This window comes from Chlorocebus sabaeus, chromosome 14 (genome assembly GCF_047675955.1).
Source record: "Chlorocebus sabaeus isolate Y175 chromosome 14, mChlSab1.0.hap1, whole genome shotgun sequence".
Taxonomy (NCBI): Eukaryota; Metazoa; Chordata; class Mammalia; order Primates; family Cercopithecidae; genus Chlorocebus; species Chlorocebus sabaeus.
Genome location: NC_132917.1, coordinates 85,805,323 through 85,830,681, shown reverse-complemented (window position 1 = coordinate 85,830,681; position 25,359 = coordinate 85,805,323). Strand labels below are relative to the sequence as shown.

Sequence of the window (25,359 nt, the reverse complement as noted above, 5' to 3'; positions counted from 1 at the left end):
TGAGTATATACCCAAAAGAAATGAGGCTGGGCACAACAGTTCACATCTGTATTCCCAGCACTTTGAGAGGCCAAGGCAGGAGGATCACTTGAGGCCAGGAGATCAAGGCCAGCCTGGGCAACATAGCAAGACCCCCATCTCTACCAAAAAAAAAAAAAAAAAAAAACACTCCTGACCACATGGCCACCACCATTTGTATCAGGCTTTGGAGTATGACACAAAGGACAGTCAGTCGTTTCCAGTAGTTTCCCCGGGAGTTAGCAGACCTCATCTGAACTGTCCATAACTCATTTCTCAAGTTCCTAGGCTGCAAGAGAGGCTCAACCTTCACCAAAACCTCTGGTTTCAGAAGTTAACCCTTTACATCACCCTTTCTCCCTCATGCACAGGCTTTCTGCCACATAACTTCTCAAAACTCTCCCACCCCAGAACCTCCCCTACGTGGGTCCCTTCCTTTGGGAGGCTCCAAAGTCACTGGCAACTTCCCTGTCTGACTTTCATGGTTGATGACAGCTTGGATCTAGAGGTCTTAGAACTGAGGTTCATATACGCCCACTCTGAACCCTCACCTGGCTGTGAGCCCTACCCGCCTGCCTTCCCCACCCTCCCACCTATCAGCTTCCATCCCAGAATGACCCACATGACTCTGGCCTCCGCCGCAGCCTCACTTGGCTGCTGGCTTCTGTCGCTGGGTGTCCTGGTGCCTGACCTTTACCACAGCCCTGTCCTGGTGTTTGACTCGTTCCTGATGTGAAAAGACTGGGCACTCTCCTTTCAGCTTCCAGAACTGCATTCCCCAGCCTGACCCTCCCTCTTCTGGAATTCCTGCTTCCCCCTCAGGACTGTGGATCCACACCAGCCCCTCATCCTCACAACCAAAACAGGACAAAATCTACACCAGCGAGAATTGTTTTATAAGAGCTTCTTGGTTGCTACTATATTTGACTGGGAAAGGAAGGTTGGTTTTTTTTTTTTCCTTTGGCTTAATTTTTTTCTTTGGCTTAATTTTTTTTTCAAAGTACAAAGACAATGAGTAATGACCACATGTAATTCTAGCAAGAAATACCATTATCAACAAGCTAGTACACATCCTGCCAGTAGTTCTCCAGTGTTTCGTTTTGTTTTTTGCTTTTTCATTATGAACCTAAGTTTCCTGAGGCATACCAACCTGTGTGTAAATTCCGAGTGGTGACATTTACCCTTATTTTACTGTCTCTTACCCTGTGGGCCATTGCAGTACTTTACATCCCCAACAAATTGCCCTTCGATTATGTCTGCAACTTATTCACCAAATCAGACCAGTTGTACTGTGGCAGTGCCTGGCACCACCATCTGGATAGGCACCAGCCTGTTTCCCAGGATAATTGGTCCCCAGGGTACTGTTCTCTCTGCACTGCCACCAGGGCCTGCTGGATGTGGCCATCTCTGCCAGGGATGCAGAGCTGGGTTGTGTCCCCTAGTACCCTGGAGGCCCCAAGGCAGCTAGGGTCTATCCTGAAATGAGAATGTCTCCCTCTACTGTGGTTTCCCAGTCTGTTAGGCCATTTGAACCTACATGTCCTGGAGCTTTTAGCTGAAGCATCTCCTTCAGCATTTACTTGCAGACATCCTGTCACTGGGACTTGGACAAGAGCCCCCGGGGGCTGGGCTGAGGGCAGACCTCCCTGTCAATTTTCAGAACTGCCCTACTCCCTGCTCAGCCAGAACACTGGGGCTCTGCTACAAGTGGAGCTCCAGCCTGGTCGGAGTCTCTCTCAGCAGTTGCTCTGATAGCCTTCAGGATGGTGCTCCCAACCAGTCTGCAAAGCCTCCAGACCTCAGAATGCAGCCCTCGGTCATGTTCATTAATTGGGCAAATACTAAGTGAATGCTACTCTGTGCCAGGTACTCCACCAGGCACTGAGAACACAAAGATGAGTAAACACGAACATGGGGCCTGCCCTCATGGAACTTACTTTCTTGCGGGAGAGAAGACAATGATCAAATTACAAATAAGTGGGCCCAGCATGGTGACTTACACCTGTAATCCCAGCACTTTGGGATGTCAAGGCCAGCTGATTACTTGAGGTCAAGAGTTCGAGACCAGCCTGACCAACATGGTGAAACCCCATCTCTACTAAAAATGCAAAAATTAGTCAGGTGTTGTGGTGGGCACCTATAAACCCAGCTACTTGGGAGACTGAGGCAGGAGAATCGCTTGAACTTGGGAGGCAGATGTTGCAGTGAGCTGAGATTGTGCTACTGTATTCCAGCCTGGGTGACAAAGCAAAACTCCATCTCAAAAAAAAAGAAAAAAAAATTACAAAGGAGTGTAAACAGTAAGAAAGAACAGCTTGTCCGGGCACAGTGGCTCACGCCTGTAATCCCAGCACTTTGGGAGGCCGAGGTAGGCAGATCACCTGAGGTCAGGAGTTTGAGACCAGTCTGGCCAATATGGTGAAACCCCGTCTCTACTAAAAATACAAAACTCAGCCGGGTGTGGTGGCTCATGCCTGTAATTCCAGCTACTTGGGAGGCTGAGGCAGGAGAATCGCTTGAACCCAGGAGGCAGAGGTTGCAGTGAGCCGAGATCGTGCCATTGCACTCCAGCCTGGCCTATAGACCTATAGAGCGAGATTCCGTCAAAAAAAGAAAAAGAAAAATTAGGGGAGGGGAGGGGAGGGGAGGGGAAGGGAGATTAAAATGTTGTAAAGCCCAGATACGCTGTGCTGCCGCCTGTAATGAAGGAGCGCCTTCCTCAACAGGTAGATGGGCCCTGGGGTGTCGAGAGACTGGACCCTCTGGTGTTCCTTTAGTTCAGCAGAAAAAGCTGCCCCAACTTCTTGGGGTGCAGCGAAGTCCGCGAGAGGCAAGGTGTGGGGATCGCGCTGCCCAGGGCGGTGCATCGCCACCTGGCTCCCGGGCGCCACCTCCCGGTCTTGCTCGGAATTGCACTCTCTGGCAGCCTTGTGTTTGGGTGTGAGGGTTGAGAAGGCGGGGGTGGCGCCCTGCCAGGGTACTTCCTGAGCAAAAGTTAAGCCTGTTCCTTCCCAACTGGAACATTTAACAGCCAGGGAGAGACCCCAGAATTCTCTTTTCTCCTGGCATGATGATGGGCAGTGTTCAAGATGACCACCGCAAGTCAGCCTGCGCCCCAGGGTGACTGTGATGAGCAGAGTCCCTGGCCATACGTGATGGGCCTGAGCCTGGGCATGGGACGAAGAAGCTTTGTGGCCCTGAGCCACTACACTTAGGGGTTTCGTGGTAATTTCCTGGAGACAGAGGCTCCTGGTGGCTGAAGGAATGCCTTTGTTGTGTTTTCTCAGACAGGTGGCTTGGTGAGAGCAGGGCTGCTGCCCCTTCTGTCACCCACCCTGTGCCTGGAACAGTGCTTGAGCACAGAGCCAGGGCCCACCAGATTCAGCGACCTGACCCCATCCTCCTGGGAAAACACTTGTTCCTGCAGGAATGGCAGTTGGAAGCCTTCCAGTCAGAATCAGCTTCTCTTTTCCTGTTGAAGCCACCATCACTGCTCCCTTGTCCTAAGGCAGCTCAACTAAGGAGGTGCCCACTGGGCCTTCTCTGCTCCTGCCTCCAGATGCCTTCCTCAGGATCCACATTTTCCCTCCACACTTTGCACCTGTTCAGGGCAAGCCCTCATCATGCCCCTCAGGACTCCCCTTGAAGCTTCTTACTTCAGGGAGAGACCAAGAAGAGGGAGCATTTCCTGCAGAAAGGAGACCCAGCCCCTGCCAGAGGCCTGTGTGGGTCTCTTATCGCCTTAGACCCGAGCAGTTGGAGGCTGGGCCAGAAAGGCAGAAAGGAACAGAAACCAACAATGGGCAGGAATGTCCTCTAGCTACAAACTATAGGCGCAGCTACAGCCAACAGGTGCAATTTTAGGGACATTTAAAAGGCTTGTGTGCATATACCACAAACAAAATGTGGTATATGCACACAGCCTTTAAAAGGAAGGAAATTATATGAGATGCATGGTACCATGGATGAACCCAAAAGACACTCTGCTAACTGAAATAAACCAGTCACAAAAAGACAAATACTATATGAGTCCACTTCCAGGAGGGACATAGAACAGTGAAAATCATAGAGACAGGAAGTAGAATGGTTGTCAGCGGGTGGGGGAAAGGAGAGTTAGAGATGTGAAGTAGAATGATTGTGAGGGGATGGGAGGAAAGGAGAGTTAGTGTTTCATGGGCACAGAGTTTCCGCTTGGGAAGGTAAAAAGCATTCTGGAGATGGATGGTGGTGATGGCTGTGCATCAATGTGAATGTACCTAAAGCCACTGAATATACACTTGGAAATGGTTAGGAGTCTCACTGTCGGTCGGCCAGGCTGGAGTGTAGTGGCGCGATCTCGGCTTACCACAACCTCTGCCTCCCAAGTTCAAGCAATTCTCATGCCTCCGCCTCCACAGTAGCTGGGATTACAGGCGCCAGCTAGCATGCCCAGCTAATTTTGGTATTTTTAGTAAAGATGGGGTTTCACCATGTTGGTCAGGCTGGTCTTGACCTCCTGACCTCAGGTGATCCACCCACCTCGGCCTCCCAAAGTGCTGGGATTACAGGCGCAAGCCACCGCTCCTGGCCTAGGATGCAAAGTTTAGGTTATGTGTATTTTACCACAAATGAAAAAAGAAAAAGATTCACAATTCCAGTCAGGAGAAAGGCATTCTCTTCTACACTGCTCAGAGGAGATGAAGTCAACATGACATCTTGGGATACCTATTGGCAGTGTGCATTAAAATTTAAATATGCTAGGCCAGCCATGGTGGCTCACGCCTGTAATCTCAGCACTTTGGGAGGCCAAGGTGGGAGGATCACCTGAGGTCAGGAGTTTGAGACCAGCCTGGCCAACATGGTGAAACCCCGTCTCTACTAAAAATACAAAAATTAGCTGGGAATGCTGGCAGGTGCCTGTAATCCCAGCTCCTTGGGAGGCTGAGGTGGGAGGATCGCTTGAACCCAGGAGGTTGAGGCTGCAGTGAGCAGAGATCGTGCCACTGCACTCCAGCCTGGGCAACAGAGCGAGACTAGCACTAGAGCTACCAGACAAGTCCCACTGTCTGCTTGGACAACGTAGATGAAGCTGTGGCCTTTTCACTGCTATGGAAGAGCTGTAGCCTTTTCACTGCTATGGAGGAAGACTTGGAGGGTCCAGACAGCAGAGGCTGAGCACAGGGAGAAGCCAGATCTTGGTGACATGATTTGCACCCATGGATAAACTTTGCCAGCAACTACTTGATCAACTCCCAGATTTTTCAATTACATGAACCAAAAATCCTGCTCCTGCTTTTCTCTTTGAGACAGAATCTCACTATGTTGCCCAGGCTGACCTCGAACTCTTGGGTTCAAGTGAAAATTCTCTTTCCTATAGGTGAGTTTGCCTCAAGTTATCTCTGCTTTGTAACATAAAAATGCCTGATACACTTACTTTTGCAATCACAATTTAACTAATTAACACAAAAACAATAAATACATTCCCCAAGGTCAAATCTTCTCTTACCAGCTTTAAGAAAGCCTGAAAGTTATTTTTAGTTCTCCCTTTGCCCTCAGATATTTCTGACTTTTGAATAAAATATGAAAGTGCCATGTTGAGCGAATTCTTACATTAAGCTTGTCCTGAATGGGGTTAATATATCAGGACTACTTGAATTCAGAAAATATTTCTGAGCCCCAACTGTGGACAAAGTCCCATCAAGGGTGTGATGAGAGCTGAAGATATCATTAGATGCAATTTCTGCTGCAGGGGTCAATGAGGAACAAACCTGTCTTCATGAACAGCACCCACTTAGGAGGGAAGCTCCTTGAAACGAAGCACATTATCTGGTTGGTTTACTGCCGTTTCTCTGGTGCCTAGATTAGTGCCTGGCACATTGCCAAGTATATATTTTTATAATTGAATAAAAACAATAGAAATGAATAAATGAATGGAACCATTACTTCTTCAGGTTATACCAATGTGGATTTAAAAATGGAGTCAATGCCAGAGTCAAACAACTTGAACTTCAGAAGGGTCCCTTGAAGTTGTTAGTGGAACAGATTTGTTTGCTCTCTCCTTTCTTGGAACCCAGGCTCTACTTGAAGGGGCAGGGCTGGGCTGGTAGATGACAAATGCCATAAAAAGGTCAGCACCCGGGCCGGGCACAGTGGCTCAGCCCTGTAATCCCAGCACTTTGGGAGGCCGAGGTGGGAGGATCACCTGAGGTCAGGAGTTTGAGACCAGACTGGCCAACATGGTGAAACCCCGTCTCTACTAAAAAATATAAAAATTAGGCCGGGCGCGGTGGCTCACACCTGTAATTCCAGCACTTTGGGAGGCTGAGGTGGGTAGATCACGAGGTCAGGAGATCGAGACCATCCTGGCTAACACGGTGAAACCCCGTCTCTACTAAAAATACAAAAAAATTAGCCGGGCGTGGTGGCGAGCGCCTGTAATCCCAGCCACTGGGAGGCTGAGGCAGGAGAATGGCATGAACCCAGGAGGCGGAGCTTGCAGTGAGCCCAGATCACACCACTGCACTCCTGCCTGGGCAACAGGGTAAGACTCCATCTCAAAAAAAAATAAAAATAAAAATAAAAATTAGCCGGGTGTGGTGGTGCATGCCTGTAATCCTAGCTACTCAGGAGGCTGAAGCAGGAAAGTTGCTTGAACCCAGGAGTTGGAGGTTGCAGTGAGCTGAGATCATGCCATTGCACTCCGAGAGCAGGTTCTCCCAAGAGGCTCCCAGGCCCCCATGCTCCTTCCCAGCAGGCTACTACAGCAGGAGGACACCGGCCAGAACCAAATGTGTGTGCATCCAGGAGGGGGCATGGGAGAGGCTCAAGTTGTAGCCTCCAGGCCAAATGGACACCCAAGTCAAAGTCTGGCAGTACTAAGAGCTCTCCCAAAGGACAGATAGTACAATGGCAAGAGGGAAGAGATCGGGTTCCGGTCAGGGGAAACTGAGAGACCTCCTTGGAGGATGTAAAATTTAACCTGCACAAAAAGGATGCAAAGTACAAACTAACTTCCTTTCTTCCTTCCCTCCCTCTTTTCTTTTTCCTTCTTTCTTTCTGTCTTTCCTTCCTTCTGCCTTTGATTGAGATTATTTGGGCTGCACATAACAGAATATCCAAGTAGAAATTATATAAACAGAACAATAAGGGCTCGGGATTGGTTATATCAGCATCTTGGCCATGTCAGGGCTCTGAGCTCCTTCTCAGTACTTCTTCTGTCTCCCCCGCTTCTTGGGGCAAGATGGCTGCCATGGTTTCGACATCCCAGCCTTGCAATGGGAATGTCCAAAAGAAAAAACAGGCACTTCTCCTCATCTGTCTGCTTTAACCAGGATGAAAACATTCCCAGGAAGGATCCCCCACCATGCTGCCCCCAGCCAACTTGTGTCAGTCTGGTTGACCAGAACCCAAACACACACTTACCCTAAGTAATTACTGGCAAACGGAGATGGCGTGGCCAGATCACAATGGGTCCACAGAGTGAGGCCACGGAATCAGCTCTCTGAACCAGAACAAAACTTGGGTTCCATTAACGACAAAGAAAGAAGGAATGGCAGTTGGTTGATTAGGCAGCCACTATGTTCCCAGCACCATGCTGGGGCCTGAATCAGCCATGAGCAGACAAGCACATTTCCTTCCTGCAGGGAGTGTCCAGTTAGGGACAGAGGGAAAGGACATTCCTGGCAGGGAAGATGAACAGTGAGCTTTCATCAGGGCCCTGGGGGAACGGACATCTGACAGATGGTGAAAGAGGACAGCCCTGATGCAGGAGCCAAATGTCACCCATCTGGGACACTTACTCAGGGAATATTCTGCACTGAGATTCAACACTCAGATCTTCCCCAAGGCCTCTACTGCAATCAAACTTTTTGGTCATAGAACTCATGCACAGCAAGAGTGACTCGAACTGTGCCTGCCCCAAACCCAACATGTCCAGTGTTCAATTTGGATTTGGAAAACAGAGCCTCACATCTTGGTGTGGGGAAGGGGCAACACGGATGGGCTGCAAATATGGTGGGCAGCTGCATGCATTTCCTAGGGCTGCTGGAACAAAGCACCACAAGCTGGGTGGCTTCAAGCAACAGAAACGTGTTCTCTAATGACTTTGGAGGCCAAAAGTCTGAAATCCAGGCCATGCACGCTCCGAAGGCTGTAGGGAAGAACCTTTCCCTGCCTCTCCTTGGCTTCTGGCGGTTGCTGCAATCCCTAGTGTTCCTGGGCTTGCAGCTGCGTCACTCCAATCTCTGCCTCCATGGTCACATGGCACTCCCTCTGTGCCCCAATCTCCATTTCTTTTAAGGACACCAGTCATTGGATTAGGGCCCACCCTAATGACCACATCTTAAATAGATTACACCTGCAAAGGCTCTATTTCAAATAAGGTCACAGTCACAGACGCCAAGGGTTAGGACATCAACATATCTTTTAGAGGACACAATTCAGCCCACAACAGCAGCATAAAGGAAAGGGAATTCAAGGAAGGTCAATGTCAACATTGCCAGTTCCTCCCACCGGCTGTTCTTAATAGAATCCAGCTGAGCTTGGGGAGACAGAGGGAGGAAAAGAGATGATCCCAGTCCCCAGAGACATTCAGGGCCAAAGCTATTCGGGCTGCTCAGATACAGACCAGGGAGCAGGAGATGTGGGTTTGGCTGTCACTCTCTACCAAGCTCCCCAACACTCTGAACCTCTATTTGTGGTGCAGAGTGGTGAACGCTCCCTGCACCAGCCCCATGCTCTCTCTTTTCCTAGGCCTTTGCATGAACTATTTATCTGCCTGGAATTCCTCCTCAATCAATCCCACCCCACCATTTGACTGCACCAATTTCTACGTCTCCCCAAGTCTCCCCTTAGCTGCCCCATCTCCCCCAGAGTCTCCCCTCCTTCTCTAGGCCTGGGTAGTATTCCACTCTGATTACTGGTCTGTGCCCCCACCCCATAGATATTAAGTCCACCAGGGCAGTGACCGTTGTCATCCCAACTCCTAGCTCATTTACCATTTTTTGGTCAAACGAATGAATTGTGAAACTGTAAGCTTCATTGCCAAGGGCCCTACCTCCCTACCCCTTCCCATGGAGAAATTCCTTCTTTTGAAAGAAAGTAAGACATAAGATAGGGCTATGCTAGGAAAGGCTGCTACCATGAGGCCTCCCGAGGGCACTGGCCTTGTATTTCTCATGGGTTGGTTCTACCCCAGAAATAGAAGTTACACTCAAATAAATTCAACTGTGAAGAGTGGGGATAGGAGAGGGGAGGAAAGTCACGGGCCCTTAGGCTCAGGCCCCGAGTAGTGTCAGAAGAATGCAGCCCAAAATACAACAAAAGGAACTAAAATGAATCTGCTCTTCCGTGCATCTCTGCAAAGACATAACAGAGATTTTAATATCCCATTTGGCTGATCTCTTTTGTCCCGGCCCCAGGTGTCTCAAGTCCCACACTTGACAGCCTCACATTTTCCATAGTCAAGAAGAAAAACAAGACTCTTCTCCACCCACAGCCTGGCTTATTTCTCTCTCCTCCCCTTTCTTTTTCAATTGTGATGAAATATACAACTATAGATAACATAATACTGTCTTAACCATTTTTAAGTGTACAGCTCAGGAACATCAAGCACACCCCCACATTATGCAACCAAAACCACTGTTCATCTCCAGAACTTTTCATCATCCCAAGTAGAAACCCTGCTTCCATTAGCCAATACCTCCCTGTTCCCTCTTCCCCAGCCCCTGGTAACCTCTGACCTACTTTCTGTCCCTACGAGTTTGACTACTCTGCATACTTCCTATAAAGGGAATCACACAATACTTGTCCTTTTGTGACTGGATTATTTCACTGAGCATCATGTTTTCAAGATTCATCCATGTTGTAGCATGTGTCCAAATTTCTTTCCTTTTTTTCCTCTCCCCACCCCCCAAGAGAGAGTATTGCTTTCTTGCCCAGGCTGGAGTGCGGTGGCGCAATCTCGGTTCCCTGCAACCTCCGCCTCCCAGGTTCAAGCGATTCTCCAGCCTCAGCCTCCCGAGTAGCTGGGATTACAGGCATGCACCACCACACCTGGCTAATTTTTGTATTTTTAGTAGGGATGGGATTTCACCATGTTGGTAAGGCTGGTCTCGAACTCCTGACCTCGTGATCTGCCCACCTTGGCCTCCCAAAGTCCTGGGATTACAGGTGTGAGTCACTGCGCCCAGATGCATTTCCTTCCTAAAAAGGCTCAATAATATTCCTTTGAGTGTGTTTACCCATTCGTCCGTGGATGAACACTTGAGTTGTTTCTACCTTTTGGCTATTATGAATAATGCTGTGATGAAAATTGACATACAAATATCTGTTCCAGTACCTGTTTTCCATTCTCTTCAAAATACATATGTAGGAATGGAATTGCTGGGTCTGAAGGTAATTCAATATTCAAACTTTTCAGAAACTGTTTTGTTGAAAGTCTTTTCCACATGGGTTTCCACATGGGTTTCCACAAGGGTTTCCACATGGGTTTCCATGGTGACTGCACCATTTCACATTCTCAGCAGCAAAGCACCTAGGGTTCCAATTTCTCCACATTCTCTCAACACATATTATTTTCTGTTTTTTCATAATAGCCGTCCTAAAGGGTGTGAGGTATGGTTTTGACCGACCTGGTCAACATGGTGAAACCCCATCTCTACTAAAAATATACAAAAATTCGCTGGGCATCATCATGGGTGTCTGTACTCCTCAGCTACTCGGGAGGCTGAGGCAGGAGAATCGCTTGAACCCGGGAGGCAGAGGTTGCAGGAAGCCAAGATCGTACCACTGCACTCCAGCCTGGGCGACAGAGTGAGACTCTATCTCAAAAAAAAAAAACAAAAGAAACAAAAACAAAAAGAAGGAAACATGTGGCCCGGGCACAGTGGCTTATGCCTGTAATCCTAGCACTTTGGGAGGCTGAGGCAGGTGGATCGCCTGAGCTCAGGAGTTCAAGACGAGCCTGGACAATATGGCAAAACCCTGTCTCTACCAAAAATATCAGAGAAAAAATTAGCCGGACGTGGTGGCATGCGCCTGTGGTCCTAGCTACTCTGGAGACTGAGGTGGGAGGATCACCTGAGCCTGGGAGGCGGAGGTTGCAGCGAGCCAAGATCGCGCCACTGCACTCCAGCCTGGGTGCCAGAGTGAGACCCCGTGTCAAAAAAAAAAAAAAAAAAAGAAAGAAAGAAAAAAAGAAAAAGAAACATGCAGGAGCCAATAGACTGGAGGGCTCTCTGTTATGGTAGTGGGACCACCCTGACAAATACACCCCTGGAGGCAGCCAGCCACAAATCCCCACTCTCTTGCACAGCCTGTCCTGATTGTATCCAAACCAGATACCACTCACTCATTTTTTAAACACATACTGAATAACACGCACGTTTCAGTTCCACCTTCCTGAGGTTCTACCAAGGTCACTCAGTTTCCAATCTTTGGTTACACATTTTTACACAGTCTTGGTGGACTCCCATGATGGCAGCTGTGTTTGTTGTACTGACAAGCGCTTGAGGCCAACAGAAACTACATAATCCTTGGGTAACCTTGAGTGTGTCAATAGCCACCTTGTATCCAATTCCTTTTTTTGTTTGTTTTTTTGTTTTTTTTTGAGACAGAGTCTCTGTTACTTGGCCAACATTGTGCCGGGGGACCGCGCATCCCAGGGACCAGGAGCCAGGACACCCTCAGCTCAGTCACATGTTTAATGGCCTCGCACTCCCAGACTGGAGTGCAGTGGTGTAATCATGGCTCACTGCAGCCGTGACCTAGTGGGCTCAAGCGATCCTCCTGCCTCAGCTTTCTGAGTAGCTGGGACCAGAGACATGCATCACCACACCCGGCTAATTTTTAAATTTTTTTTGTAATGATGGAGTCTCACTATATTGGCCAGGCTGGTCTCAAATTCCTGGGCTCAAAGGATCCTCCCTCCTCAGCCTCCCAAAGTGCCAGAATTACAGAAGTGAGCCACCATGCCCAGCCCCAACTCTTTTCATCATGGTACAAATTCCTGCCCTGTCCACCCCCAAGAGCACTGTAGTGCTTCTGAGTATAGGGGCCTGTGAGCCTCCACTAGGGAGAGGGTTCCTGCAGAGATCAGATAAACTGATCACAACAGCTGGGGTGATAGCAATGTGCTAACTTTCTCTTTCTTCCACTCAAGATATCCTCTGTCTCCCTCAGCCTGTGAGCTTTTTCTCCAGTATGCTCTGCCAGTGGGGGCCCTGCCTGAGAGCCCCTGCAGCTGCAGAGGACAGTTTCTTTCTGCTGAACCATCGCAGCTATGCCCCAGCCCCTACCCTGAAGGAGTCCCCAGGGTCCATGGGCAGTACTTCCTGTATAGGGCTGTCTGGGAGCCACTCCAGGGGCACAGAAATCTTGTCTCTGACTCAGGGTATTTTGTTTTCTGTTTTATGTAAATGTTCTTCTGACTAACGCAAATCTTATGTCCATAGAACCAGAAGATTTTTCCAGAGGCAAAGGTAAGGAGGAGGTGAGAGTGTCCTAGGTCTGCCCTTCCAGGGGTTAAGAGCCTGGGTTAAGAGCCAGGCAGGAAGCTCTCAAGAGCATTGCTCAAGAGTAGAGGGGGCCCCAGAGGCCCCGGGAGGGGATGGGAGGGGAACACCAAGGCTACCCCCAACCAGATGCCCCCCACCCTCCTCAGCTTCCCTCCCACGGCCTGGAGAGGTGAGACCAGGAATGGAGGCTTGAAAGCCCCTGGTTGGAGGAAGCCACAAGTCCAGCAACATGGGAGTCCGGGCAGGGGGCAAAGGAAGCAGGAACAGGCCATCAGCCAGGACAGGTGGTAAGGCAGGCAGGAGCGTCCCTGCTGGGAAAAGGTGGGATCAAGCACCTGAAGGGCTCTCCAGAGCTAAGACAAACACTGAGGTCGCTGCCACTCCCACAGAGCCCCTATGCCCCGCCCAGCTATAAGGGGCCATGCCCCAAGCAGGGTATCCAGGCTGCAGAGGTACCATGGCCAAGTCACACCTGCTGCAGTGGCTGCTGCTGCTGCTGCCCACACTCTGTGGCCCAGGCACTGGTGAGTCTGCCCCAGCCTGCCCTGTCCTAGGCAGCTCCACCACTCACTGAGCACTGCTCTGTGCTAGGCATTATCCCAAGTCTGTCCTCATTTTAAAGACAAGGCAGCTGGGGCTCAGAGAGGGTTCAGAGCTTATCCAAGGTCACACAGCTGGTGGGTCCGGGAGCCGGTGGAACCCAAAGCTGTCTGACACCCACATGTTTAATGGCCTCGCACTCCCAGCAAAATTGGGTCTAGAGATTGGGTGAAATCAGGATGCCAGGTATGTAGCCTGGATCCTGACTAAGGTCTGGCCCCGAACCGCAGCTGCCTGGACCACCTCATCCTTGGCCTGTGCCCAGGGCCCTGAGTTCTGGTGCCAAAGCCTGGAGCAAGCATTGCAGTGCAGAGCCCTAGGGCACTGCTTACAAGAAGTCTGGGGACATGTGGGAGCTGTGAGTACCACCAAGGATGCACAGCAACTGAGGGTCTGAGATGAAGGGTGCTGGGTGGGCTCTGAATGGGCAGGAGGGGAGTGGAGCCCCCATAAGGGATGGTTGAGATGGAATGGGATGAGATGAAATGAGATAGGATGAAATGGAATGGGATGGATGTGATGGGATATGATGACATAGAATAGATGGAGTCGGATGAATGGGATGGGATGGGATGGGATGACAGAATAACAATGGATGGATTGGGATGGATGAATAGAAGAGATGGATGGGATGGGATGAATAAAATGGAATGGATGAGTTGGGACAAGATGGGCTGGTGGGCAGCCGCTGGTGCCTTGGAGTGCTCTGTTGACCTCTGCCTGAGAGAGCCTCCCCATTGGAGCTGGGAGCCTGCCCCCCACTTATGTGTCCTCCACCTGGGGGCTCCCTCCCTCCCCAGGATGACCTATGCCAAGAGTGTGAGGACATCGTCCACATCCTTAACAAGATGGCCAAGGAGGCCATTTTCCAGGTAATGAGGCCCAGATCCTGGATGAAGGTTGGGGCCCAAGAGATGAGGGACAGAGCAGGGAAGAGGTGAGCCCCCTAAAGGGGCCATTTCCAGGCTGAGGAGGAGGCCTGGGTGCCTGAGAACTCCCAGCTCCTCCTGGCTGGGAGTAGGTCCTGGCCCTGAGCTCAACAGCACAGCCAGAGATGGTCCTTCCTGAGGGGAAGGGCCCCTACATGTGCCCAACTACTTAACTCCATGAAACTCTTGAACTCCAGTGCCCTGGGGGAATAGGGGTAGGTCTGCCCTGGTGGGGCCTTGTGTCCAGGGACTTGGGTGGGATAGACCTCAGAGAGGCCCAGCTGACAGCCCGCTCTGGCCTCCCAGGACACGATGCGGAAGTTTCTGGAGCAGGAGTGCAACGTCCTCCCCTTGAAGCTGTTCATGCCCCAGTGCAACCAAGTACTCGACGACTACTTCCCCCTGGTCATCGACTACTTCCAGAACCAGATTGTGAGGGCTGCAAGCTCACCTCCTGCCTGCCTCCCCACGCAGGCCCCTGTGCCCACCCATGGGGAGTGACACACATAGCACCCCAGCCAGGTGGACACACACACACAGCACCCCATCCAGACACATACACACACACAGCACCCCAGCCAGTTAGACACATACACACACACAGCACCCCAACTGGTCACACACACACACACACACACAAACACACTCTGCCCACAAAGGGCCCAGGAAACTAAGTGCCCTTCAGCCATGCACCCGACCACAGCCCCCCAGGTTCAGGTTCATATGGTGGGCTTGCACGCTCACACACCCTTACACTCTCACACACATGCTTACACACTCATGCTCACATATATGCTCATGCTCATTTGAATACATGCAATCCCGGCCACCTCCCTTGAAGTCCCCACACAGCCCCATCTTTGCCTTTTGTCCCCCCACATAGAGTTCTAAACCACAGCACCCCCACTAGGCCTGTTTCCTCCCATTCCAGGGATCCTGGTCCCTGAGCCCTTGGGCCAGCATGAACAGGGGTGGGCTTCCCTCCCATAGCCTAACACTCCCACCCTGTGCTGTGCCCCAGGACTCAAAGGGCATCTGTATACACCTGGGCCTGTGCAAATCCCGGCAGCCAGAGCCAGAGCAGGAGTCAGGGATGTCAGACCCCCTGCCCGAACCTCTGTGGGACCCTCTGCCAGACCCTCTGCCGGACAAGCTGGTCCTCCCCGTGCTGCCCGGGGCCCTCCAGGTGAGGCCTGGGCCTCACACACAGGTGAGGGAGGCCCCCACAGCCAGTTAAGTGGGGATCTGGAGGGCTAGAGCCACCTCTGAAGCCCATGAGCACTGGGCCCTGGAAGAGGCAGAGCCGGGAAGGTGACGGGAAGCTCCAGGCAGGGCCTAAGGGAGGAGGGAGAGAAAGGGAGGGGAGGAGAGCCTGGAGGACTCTTCTCCCAGCACCCAGCCTGGCCTCCACCGGATTCTCTCCCCAGGATCTCTCTGAGCAGCAATTCCCCATTCCTCTCCCCTACTGCTGGCTCTGCAAGGCTCTGATCAAGCGGATCCAAGCCATGATTCCCAAGGTGAGGCATCCAAGGGCACACAGAGCCCAGGAGGGTCCCCTGCAGATCCCACCTCTCTCCCAACTCACACCCGCATCAGGGCCCAGCTGGCTGCCAGAAGTTAGGAGGGGAGAGAACCGTTTGTGCATTGCCCCCACCCACGGACCCTGGGGCTCAGGCTCAGGCCTGGTAGGTACCAGGCCTACAGTTCATGCAACAAACATTAAGCCCCCCCGTATGGAGGTGCCACACCAGGTGCCAAAGTACAAAAATGGACAAGATGCAGCTTTGTCCTCCAGCAGCTCACCAACTGATGGAGAAGGATCCCCAGAGGTCCCTGTAGAAAAGTTGCTTTGATCTTTCAAGAGGGAAATTTCCACAGATAGATTCCCCATCTCTGCCTGAGTCCAGTTTGGAGTCTTCCAGACCTGCAGTAGCTGTTGTCCAATGGCCCCACCAGCCCAGGGCTACCTTGCCCCAAAATGGAGCCCAAATGAGGAAAGGCCCTCCCCTCTCAGCCTTTCCCAGATGGGGTCACATGGGCCACTGCGGACTCAAGGCAGCAGGTGAGGTTCCTGCTGAGGCAGGTGGTTCATGTGAGCCCAGGAGACCAGCTCGAGCAACATGGCAAAACCCCGTCTCTACTAAAAATACAAAAATTAGCCAGATGTGGTGGCGGGTGCCTGTAGTTCCAGCTACGTGGGAGGCTGAGGCAGGAGAATCACTTGAACCCAGGAGGCAGAAGTTGCAGTGAGCCGAGATTGCACCACTGCACTCCAGCCTGGGTGACAGAGCAAGACTCTGTCTCAAAAAAAAAGAAAAAAGAAAAAAGAAAAAAAGAAAGATCACTGCAGAGATCACAGTGAGAGGTGATGGGACAGGGACGGAGCTGAGGGCTGGTCTGGGGACGCATTTGGGAGGCGGGCCCGCTGCACTTGGGCATGGATGCTGGAGTGTGAGGACCAGGGAGGACTCCACAGTGACTTTTACAGACTGGCCAGAGCAACCGACCTTCTGTAATACCAGCAGCTGAGATGGGGAGACTCAACAAGAAACAGGTTTGAGTAGAAAAAAAGAGCTCCCTCCTGGCCATGTTGAGTTCAAGATGCCTGTGTGAAGTGCAGGAGAGGAGAGTCAGGCAAGCAGCTGAATCTCAAGCCTGGGGGAAAGTCAGGTCCAGCATATCAGTCTGAGAGTCACTAGCTGTGGGCCACAGCCTTCGGGACCAGATGTAGGTCTGAAGCTGGCTCCTACACTCAGCGACCCTGTGTGAGTCCCCTGCATCCCTTGGACTCTCTGATCCACAGTGTCCTTATTTGTGAATAGCCTTGCCCTCCCTTCTAGAAGAGAATGAGGGAATGTGTAGGAAGTGCCTAGCTGGGTGCTGGGCAGAGAGTGGAGGCTTGCCAAGTGAAGACCCCATGCTGGTTTCTCTCCGCCCCCACCCCAGGGTGTGCTAGCTGTGGCAGTGGCCCAGGTGTGCCGCGTGGTACCCCTGGTGGCGGGTGGCATCTGCCAGTGCCTGGCTGAACGCTACTCTGTCATCCTGCTCGACATGCTGCTGGGCCGCATGCTGCCCCAGCTGGTCTGCGGCCTCGTCCTCCGCTGCTCCATGGATGACAGCACTGGCCCAGGTGAACCCACTGCCCCCTCCTTAGCCCAAAGCCTGCTCTCCTCCTCCCCCTACCGTGCCCCTGCATGATGCTCTCCCTCTCTGGTCCCGCTGCAATGCACCAAGGACAGAAATGAACGCCTCTGCAGGGTGGCCTTGCCTGCTTTCCCCCTAACGCTCGTGTCTCTGGGGTCGCCCACAGGAGAATGGCTGCCACAAGACTCTGAGTGCCGCCTCTGCATGTCTGTGACCACCCAGGCCAGGAACAGCAGCGAGCAGGCCATACCACAGGCACTGCTCCAGTCCTGTGTCAGCTCTTGGCTGGACAGGGAAAAGGTACAGGGCAGGCACATGGGGACTCGTGGTCAGGGCCTGTTCAAGGTGGAAGCCTGAGCCCAGGAAAGGCTTTGCAGCCAGAGACACATAGGATGGGCCAGAATAGAGCGCAGACAGGCAGGCAGGATGTGGGGCAGACAATGGTGGGACTGTAAGTTAGGGCAGAGCCTGTTAAGGGTTAGGAGTCGCCTCTGGACAAAGGGCTGTGGGCTCCAGAGACCAGCAGGCCCCTTCACGGGCTGAGTGAGCACCAGGCAAGCCTTCAGAGGCCTGGTTATCTACTAGGAAATGAGTAATGCCAGGGCCAACTCGAGCCAGGAAAGGGACTGGCCTTCTCTCCAGGGTCCTGATCCCATTACTGCTCCCACACTCCTCAAGGCTTAACTCACTCAGGACAAACCCATCTGCAAAAGGAGAGAGGGTTGGGCTTGAAGGTCCTAGGGCCCCTGCCAATACTCAGTCAATGACAGGAAATCCCCTGCTTTTTTTTTTTTTTTTTTTTTTTTGAGACGGAGTTTTGTTCTTGTTGCCCAGGCTGGAGTGCAATGGCGCAATCTTGGCTCACTGCAACCTCTGCCTCTGGGTTCAAGAGATTCTCCTGCCTCAGCCTCTCAAGTAGCTGGGATCACAGGCACGTGCTATCACGCTCGGCTAATTTTTGTATTTTTGGTAGAGACAAGGTTTCACCTTATTGGTCAGGCTGCTCTCAAACTCTTGACCTCAAGTGATCTGCCCGCCTTGGCCTCCCAAAGTGCTGAGTTTACAGGCGTGAGCCACTGCACCCAGACAGGAAATTCCCTTCTTGAAGCAAGATCCTGTCCTCAGGCAAGCTAGCTGATGCTCTTCCTAGGAGGCAGCTGTCCACACTGTGCTCCCTGCTCAGCAACTCCCAAGCCTCCCCGCTGCCCATCACATCTGGTATCAAGGACCAGATGAACATTAAGGTTCCTTCTAGAACTGAAATGGAGGTGGAGGGAGGGGAGGGTGGTGGCTGAGATTCCACCCCTCTGCCTCAGTCCTCCATCTCCAGCATCACCCGCTTTTCTGATGGAAGTCCTCCATTTCAGCCAGCTCCGGTTTGTTAAGGGTTTTAACTGCAGCCAGAGCTGTTCTGTGAGGGCTGATGGAGGAGTCAGAAGGGAGCCCTAAAGTGATCCAGAGAAGTGGAGAGGCCAGGACCACACGACAGGAGAGTCCTGCAAAGGGCCCGGGTCCCCTCCACAGCTATGTGTCTCCTTCCTCAGTGCAAGCAATTTGTGGCTCAGCACACGCCCCAGCTGCTGACCCTGGTGTCCAGGGGCTGGGATGCCCACACCACCTGCCAGGTACATCCACCCCTCCCAGTTGGTCCTAGGACTTCCCTCGGCTCCCAGAACCCCCACCCTTTGGGCCCGTGATCCTCAGAGGCCCCACTCCCCTGGGTCCAAGGTGGTCCCAGGTGCATAGGCCAGAGACTGGGAGGCACCCCTCACTGTTTCCACGTAGAAAATCATGACAGTATGGAAAAGGGGGATGGGAAGGGAGGGATGGCCTGAGGAGTGCGGCTGGATGTCCATTACGGGATGGGGCTGTGTTCCCTGGCCAGTGTGTGCTGGTGGGTTAGGGGTACAAAGTAGGTGTTCTGGAGTTAAAATCTCACCTCCTCAGGCTCTAAACCCTAAGGCCTGTGGCTCAGGGAGTGACCCGAGGGGTCTCCAGAGTCACACTGGGAGCACCCGCTAGGCGGAAGGTGGCGTGAGTGCTGTTCTTTTCCGGAAGAGCTGGGTGTGGGGAGCTGAGGGGGCCCAGGCCTCAGCCCTGGTGCTGTCCCTGTGACAGGCTCTCGGGGTGTGTGGCACCACGTCCAGCCCTCTCCAGTGTATCCACAGCCCCGACCTCTGATGAGAACTCAGCTGTCCAGGTGAGTCCAGGCCCCCAGTTGCGGGGAGAGAAGGGGGCAGGTCCTGACCATCACGGCATGGGAGGCCCTTCTGCTCCCCAAGCAGGAAGAGGCGGCTACTCCTGCCGGCTGCTCCATCCTCCCTCTCACCAGGCAGCTGGAGGCTCCTGAGGGCTTCTGGTGCACCATCAGGAAAACGCCCTTTCCGGGACCCTGAGTACTCCCCTCCCCTAGAACCCCGGTAACCCCAACCCCCAGCTCCCCACCTACTTCCCCCACTCCCCTCCCCCTGCCCCGCCCTGTCCCAGGCCTCCCCCTCAGAGCTTGCCCCAGGGACTCTATGGCCCTCAGAGTTCAATGTATTCCGACCAAGGCCAAGCTTTCCTGGGCTCAGAGAAAATCACACTTTGCTACCAAAGCTATCTCCCCTCAGATGCCAGGAAGGCCGTGATCATCTGACTCCACCCTCCTGAGGCACATTCTCTCCCTGACTGTCATGTTCTAAGTCAGAGGAGCACTTTAGGACGGAGGGGTGAAGGCAGGGCCAGATGAAGCCTCTGTGAACAGGTGCCTGGGGGCTGGGAAATGGCCCTGAGAGGGCAGGACACAGTGACCGTGGGCTTAAGGTGACCCTGAGCACAAGCTTGGTCCACTTTACAGTTCTGTTCAGAGCCAGCCCCTAATATGGTGGTCATTTATTCATTCGTTCCCTCATTTTAAAAAATGTAAGGCCAGGCATGGTGGCTCACGCCTGTAATCCCAGCACTTTGGGAGGCCGAGGCAGGCGGATCACCTCAGGTCAGGAGTTCGAGACTAGCCTGGCCAACATGGCGAAACCCCATCTATACTAAAAATATTTTTAAAAATTAGCTGAGCATGGTAGTGGGCGCTTGTAATCCCAGCTACTCAGGATGTTTAGGCAGGAGAATCACTTGAACCTGGGAGGCGGAGGTTGCCGAGATCGTGCCACTGCACTCCAGCCTAGGCAACAGAGCACAACTCTGTTTCAGGAAAAGAAAAAAAAGGTATTTCTTTGCCGGGCAAAGTGGCTCACACCTGTAATCCCAGAACTTTGGGAGACCGAGGCGAGTGGATCACTTGAGGTCAGGAGTTCAAGACCAGCCTTACCAACATGACAAAACCCCACATCTACTAAAAAAGTAAAAAATTAACCAGATGTGGTGGCACACACCTGTAATCCCAGCTACTTGGGAGGCTGAGGAGGAGAACTGCTTGAACCTGGGAGGCGGAGGTTGCAGTGAGCTGAGATCGTGCCACTGCACTCCAGCCTGGGCAACAGAGCGAGACTCCGTCTCAAAAAAAAAAAAAAGAAAAGAAAAAAAAATGTAGTGAGTGCTTGTGGCCAGGCCATATCCTAGGGTAAGGGCCATGGCTGAGCCCTGCCTTCCTGGAGTTCACAGCCAAGTCCACTTCTTCCATCTGAGGCGGGGGAGCCAGCCCTGTTCCTGAAACCCTGAATCACAAGCCCCTGTGGGAGGCAGTGGGGAGGGGAGGTCCTCCCCCACTCAGACCTGACCCACAGGAACCAGTTAAATGTGTCCTTGCCCCACTGATGACAGCTGGGGACCTGGGGGTGGGGAGTCACCAGGAGCCAGGCAGTCCCCTTTTCCAAGCTCCCAGGCTCCCGGCCTTCCCTGCTGAAACAGCAAGACCATTGGGTTGGCATGGGAGGCCCGGGCTTCAAACCCAACTCTGCTATCACCTGGCTGTGGGTCCCCAGGCAGGACACATGCACAGTCCCTCTCTGGTCCTCATCCTCCTCAGCTGCAAAGGAAGAGCCAAGTGAGACGGGCTCTGGGACCATGGTGACCAGGCTCTTCCCCCTGCTCCCTGGCCCTCGACAGCTGCCACACTGAAAAGAAGCCTCAGATCCCACACCACCCTCCTCGCCGCCCTTCCTCGGGAGTCACTTCCACTGGTGGACCACAGGCCCCCAGCCCTGTGTCAGCCTTGTCTGTCTCAGCTCAACCACAGTCCGACGCCAGAGCCACTTCCATCCTCTCTGGTATGAGGCACAGCAAGGGCAGCATCTGGAGGAGCTCTGCAGCCTCCACGCCTACCACAACCTCCCAGGGCTGGGCTCAGGAGAAACCAGCCACTGCTCCACAGGACAGGGAGTAGAAGCTGAGCCCTGCCTCACACCCACCCCCATGCACTCAAAGACTGGCTTTTACAGCTATTTGTAATTCAAAATTCGGAAGAATAAAAAATGGGAACATATAGAACTCTAAAAGATAGACATCAGAAATTGTTAAGCTTTTTCAAAAAATCAGCAACTCCCCAGCGTGGTCGAGGGTGGACACTGCACACTCTGGCATGATGGGATGGCGACCAGGCAAGCTTTCTTCCTCGAGATGCTCTGCTCCTTGAGAGCTGTCGCTTTGTTAAGATATAAAAAGGGGTTTTCTTTTTGTCTTTCTGTAAGGTGGACTTCCAGCTTTTGATTGAAAGTCCTAGGGCGATTCTATTTCTGCTGTGATTTATCTGCTCAAAGCCCAGCTGGGGTTGTGCATGCTAGGGACCCATTCCTGTGTAATGCAATGCTTGCACCAATGCTAATAAAGTCCTCTTGTATGAGAAAAAGACACCGTCCTTTAAAGTGCTGCAGTATGGCCGGACGTGGGTTCACACCTGTAATCCCAGCACCTTAGGAGGCCGAGGCAGGAGGATCACTTGAGGTCAGGAGTTCAAGACCAGCCTCACCAACATGGTGAAACCCCGTTTCTACTAGAAATACAAAAAATTAGCCGGGTGTGGTGGCGCGTGCCTGTAATCCCAGCTACTCAGAAGGCTGAGGCAGGAGAATCGCTTGAGCGCAGGAGAATCACTGGAGCCCAGGAGGCGGAGGTTGCAGTGAGCCGAGATCACACCATTGCACTCCAGCCTAGGTGACAGAGCAAGATTCCATCTCAGTAAATAAATACATAAAAAGCGCTGCAGTAGCTGTAGCCTCACCCTGAAGTCAGTAGGCCCGGGCCTACCTCACTCTCTCCCTTGGCAGAGAAGCAGGTGTCCACAGCTCCTCTTGCTCACAAGGGTTCCCAGCCTGCCCTCCGGCTGCTGCTCTCCCCTCCCAGTCTCTACTCAATGGGATGAGGTGAGGTCGTGAGGATATCAAAAATCTAAAAATAAACAAAAAACCAAATAAGCCTTAGCTTTTTTAAAGACTGAAATGCCTCAAAGTGTCCCTTTATTTATAAAATAACTTTTGTCATTTTTTTTTTTTTTTTTTTTTTTTTTTTTTGAGACGGAGTTTTGCTCTTTTTGCCCAGGCTGGAGTGCAATGGCACGATCTCAGCTCACCACAACCTCCACCTCCTGGGTTCAAGCAATTCTCCTGCCTCAGCCTCCCAAGTAGCTGGGATTACAGGCATGCGCCACCATGCCTGGCTAATTTTGTATTTTTAGTAGAGATGGGGTTTCTCCATGTTGGTCAGGCTGGTCTTGAACTCCCAACCTCAGGTGATCCACCCGCCTCGGCCTCCCAAAGTGCTGGGATTACAGGAGTGAGCCACCGCGCCCGGCCTGTCATATTTCTTATACACGTTTCTTGTAAGAAATTCAGAAACTATAGACAAAAAGAGAGTGGAAATTATCCACTGTCAGGCCTCTGAGCCCAAGCTAAGCCATCATATCCCCTGTGCCCTGCACTATACATCCAGATGGCTTAAAGCAACTGAAGATCCACAAAAGAAGTGAAAATAGCCAGTTCCTGCATTAACTGATGACATTCCACCATTGTGATTTGTTCCCGCTCCACCCTAACTGATCAGTTGACTTTGTGACAATACATCCTCCCCACCCTTGCAGTAATGAACTTTGTGATATTCCCCCACCCTTGCGAATGTACTTTGTACTATACACCCTCCCCACACTTAAGAAGGTACTTTGTAATATTCTCTCCGCCCTTGAGAATGTACTTTGTAAGATCCACCCCCTGCCCACAAAAAACTGCTCCTAATTCCACCACCTATCCTAAACCTGTAAGAACTAATGATAATCCCACCACCCTTTGCTGACTCTCTTTTTGGACTCAGCCCGCCTGCACCCAGGTGATTAAATAGCTTTATTGCAGGCTGGGTGCGATGGCTCACACCTGTAATCCCAGCACTTTGGTAGGCCAAAGCAGGTGGATCATGAGGTCAGGAGATCGAGACCATCCTGGCTAACACGGTGAAACCCTGTCTCTACTAAAAATACAAAAAATAAGCCAGGCATGGTGGCAGGCGCCTGTAGTCCCAGCTACTTGGGAGGCTGAGGCAGGAGAATGGCGTGAACCTGGGAGGCGGAGCTTGAAGTGAGGCAAGATCGTGCCACTACACTCCAGCCTGGGCTACAGAGCGAGACTGTCTCAAAAAAAGAAAAGCTTTATTGCTCACACAAAGCCTGTTTGGTGGTCTCTTCACAGGGACGTGGGTGATAACCCACAATCCCACCAAGCCCAGGAGAGAGCTATTGCAGGGTGTGTATTTTGACACAGAGCTTGGGCTTTTTTAGTCCTCTCCCCGCAGCCTCTGGCTCCAAGCCTCCACGGTTCAAGCACCAGGAAGAGCTGTTTATGCAGCCTGCTCTTGGGCTAGGGATGAGACACACAACTCATTGGCTCCTGGACTTTTAACTTTTAAGTAGACATTTGTAAACCTATAGCTAACTACTGTCTTTAAAGTAATTGTTTCAATTATAAAATCCAACTCTCTGAGAGAAAAGGATGTTTTAAATTAAAAATTAAAATTAAAATTAAATTAAAAAATAAAAATTAAAAAGCTTGATTGGGACAATGAAGAGCCAATCTTTGAAGAAGGGGAGGCATTAATAGTTTATCCCAAAAATAAGAGTGGGAATGAGTGCCTGATAGTGAAAAAGGAGGCTTCACTCAAAAGGAGGTCAAGAGTCAACAGATTTTGGGAGGCTGAGGTAGGAGGATTACTTGAGCCCAGGAGTTCAAGACCTGCCTGGGCAACATGGCAAAACCCCATCTCTATAAAAAATACAAAAATTTGGCTGGGCACGGTGACTCACACCTGTAATCCCAGCACTTTGGGAGGCTGAGGTGGGTGGATCACTTGAGATCAGGAGTTCGAGTCCAGCCTGACCAACATGGTGAAACCACATGTCTACTAAAAAAAATACAAAATTAGCTTGATGTGGTGGCGCACACCTGTAATCCCAGCTACTCAGGAGGCTGAGACAGGAGAATTGCTTGAACCCGGGAGGCAGAGGTTGCAGTGAGCAGGGATTGCACCACGGCACTCCAGCCTGGGCAACAAGAGTAAAACTCTGTATAAAAGAAGAAAAAAAATAAAAGATACAAAAATTAGCTGGGCGTGATCACATGTGTCTGTGGTCCCAGCTATTCAGAAGGCTGAGGTGGGAGGATTGCTTGAATCCAGGAGGTCGAGGCTGCAGTGAGCCGTGATGATGCCACTGCACTCCACCCTGGGCAACACAGAGAGATCCTATTTCAAAAACAAATAAATAATTTTTAAAAAGAGTTGACCGGCTGGTAGGAGGACAGAATTGACAGGAAGTGGCTACACTTGAGACTCCTAGGGTCCCTGAGAAGTGTCCAACATGCTGCACCCCTGCCCTTAGGAAGGCAGGGGAAGAGAAGTCCCAGGAGGGGAGTAGCCCAGGAGTAGCCCAGGAGGAGGGGACTTATTCTTCACTTTCCAGGGTGTGGGCTTCTAAGAGAAGCCTGCCTCTCACAGGACATCAGACAGGGTGAGGACACTAGCCTGAGGGATGGAGCTAGGCAGCTGGCCTGAGGTCTGCCTCACAGAGAGTGTCCCCAACATGATGTGGCTGCAGAAGAGCAACCTCAACCCACAGACCTACAGGCAGTCAGAATTGGCTCTAGACAAGATGGTGCGCCCGTAAGAGCCCATGGCTGGGGATGGATCTGTGACAGATTTAGTGGATCTTGAGATGAGCAGAAATCAGATGTGTAGCAATGATGGCACAAGATGATGATGAT

At 51.8% G+C, this 25,359-nt stretch overlaps 2 protein-coding genes across 2 annotated transcripts in view; one reads left to right on the top strand and one right to left on the bottom strand.

Annotated features, from left to right (window-relative positions):
* The first annotated feature begins 12,933 nt into the window (after positions 1–12,933).
* Positions 12,934–19,576, top strand: SFTPB (surfactant protein B). The gene is made up of 10 exons (XM_038007200.2): positions 12,934–13,036; positions 13,343–13,470; positions 13,913–13,984; positions 14,348–14,473; positions 15,063–15,251; positions 15,469–15,558; positions 16,988–17,169; positions 17,338–17,485; positions 18,730–18,810; positions 19,304–19,576. Exons 1-10 carry the CDS (start codon positions 12,934–12,936, stop codon positions 19,364–19,366), a joined length of 1,182 nt encoding a protein of 393 aa, XP_037863128.1. The 3' UTR covers positions 19,367–19,576.
* A 1,973-nt stretch (positions 19,577–21,549) lies between these two features.
* Positions 21,550–25,359, bottom strand: part of USP39 (ubiquitin specific peptidase 39) — a 56,856-nt gene continuing 53,046 nt past the window's right edge. The window contains exons 14-15 of the transcript XR_012095395.1: positions 22,367–22,507; positions 21,550–22,269 (exon numbers count right to left, since the gene is read on the bottom strand). The gene's annotated coding sequence lies outside the window, so the exon portion shown is untranslated. The remainder of the gene's footprint in view (positions 22,270–22,366; positions 22,508–25,359) is intronic.

Excerpts from the sequence above, each read along its gene's own strand:
- SFTPB (XM_038007200.2), top strand. The coding sequence starts at position 12,934 with ATGCCCCAAGCAGGGTATCCAGGCTGCAGAGGTACCATGGCCAAGTCA. Across the intron at positions 13,037-13,342 it reads ACTCTGTGGCCCAGGCACTG|CTGCCTGGACCACCTCATCC; the intron begins GTGAGTCTGCCC and ends CCCGAACCGCAG. Across the intron at positions 17,170-17,337 it reads ATGGATGACAGCACTGGCCC|GGGGTCGCCCACAGGAGAAT; the intron begins AGGTGAACCCAC and ends GCTCGTGTCTCT.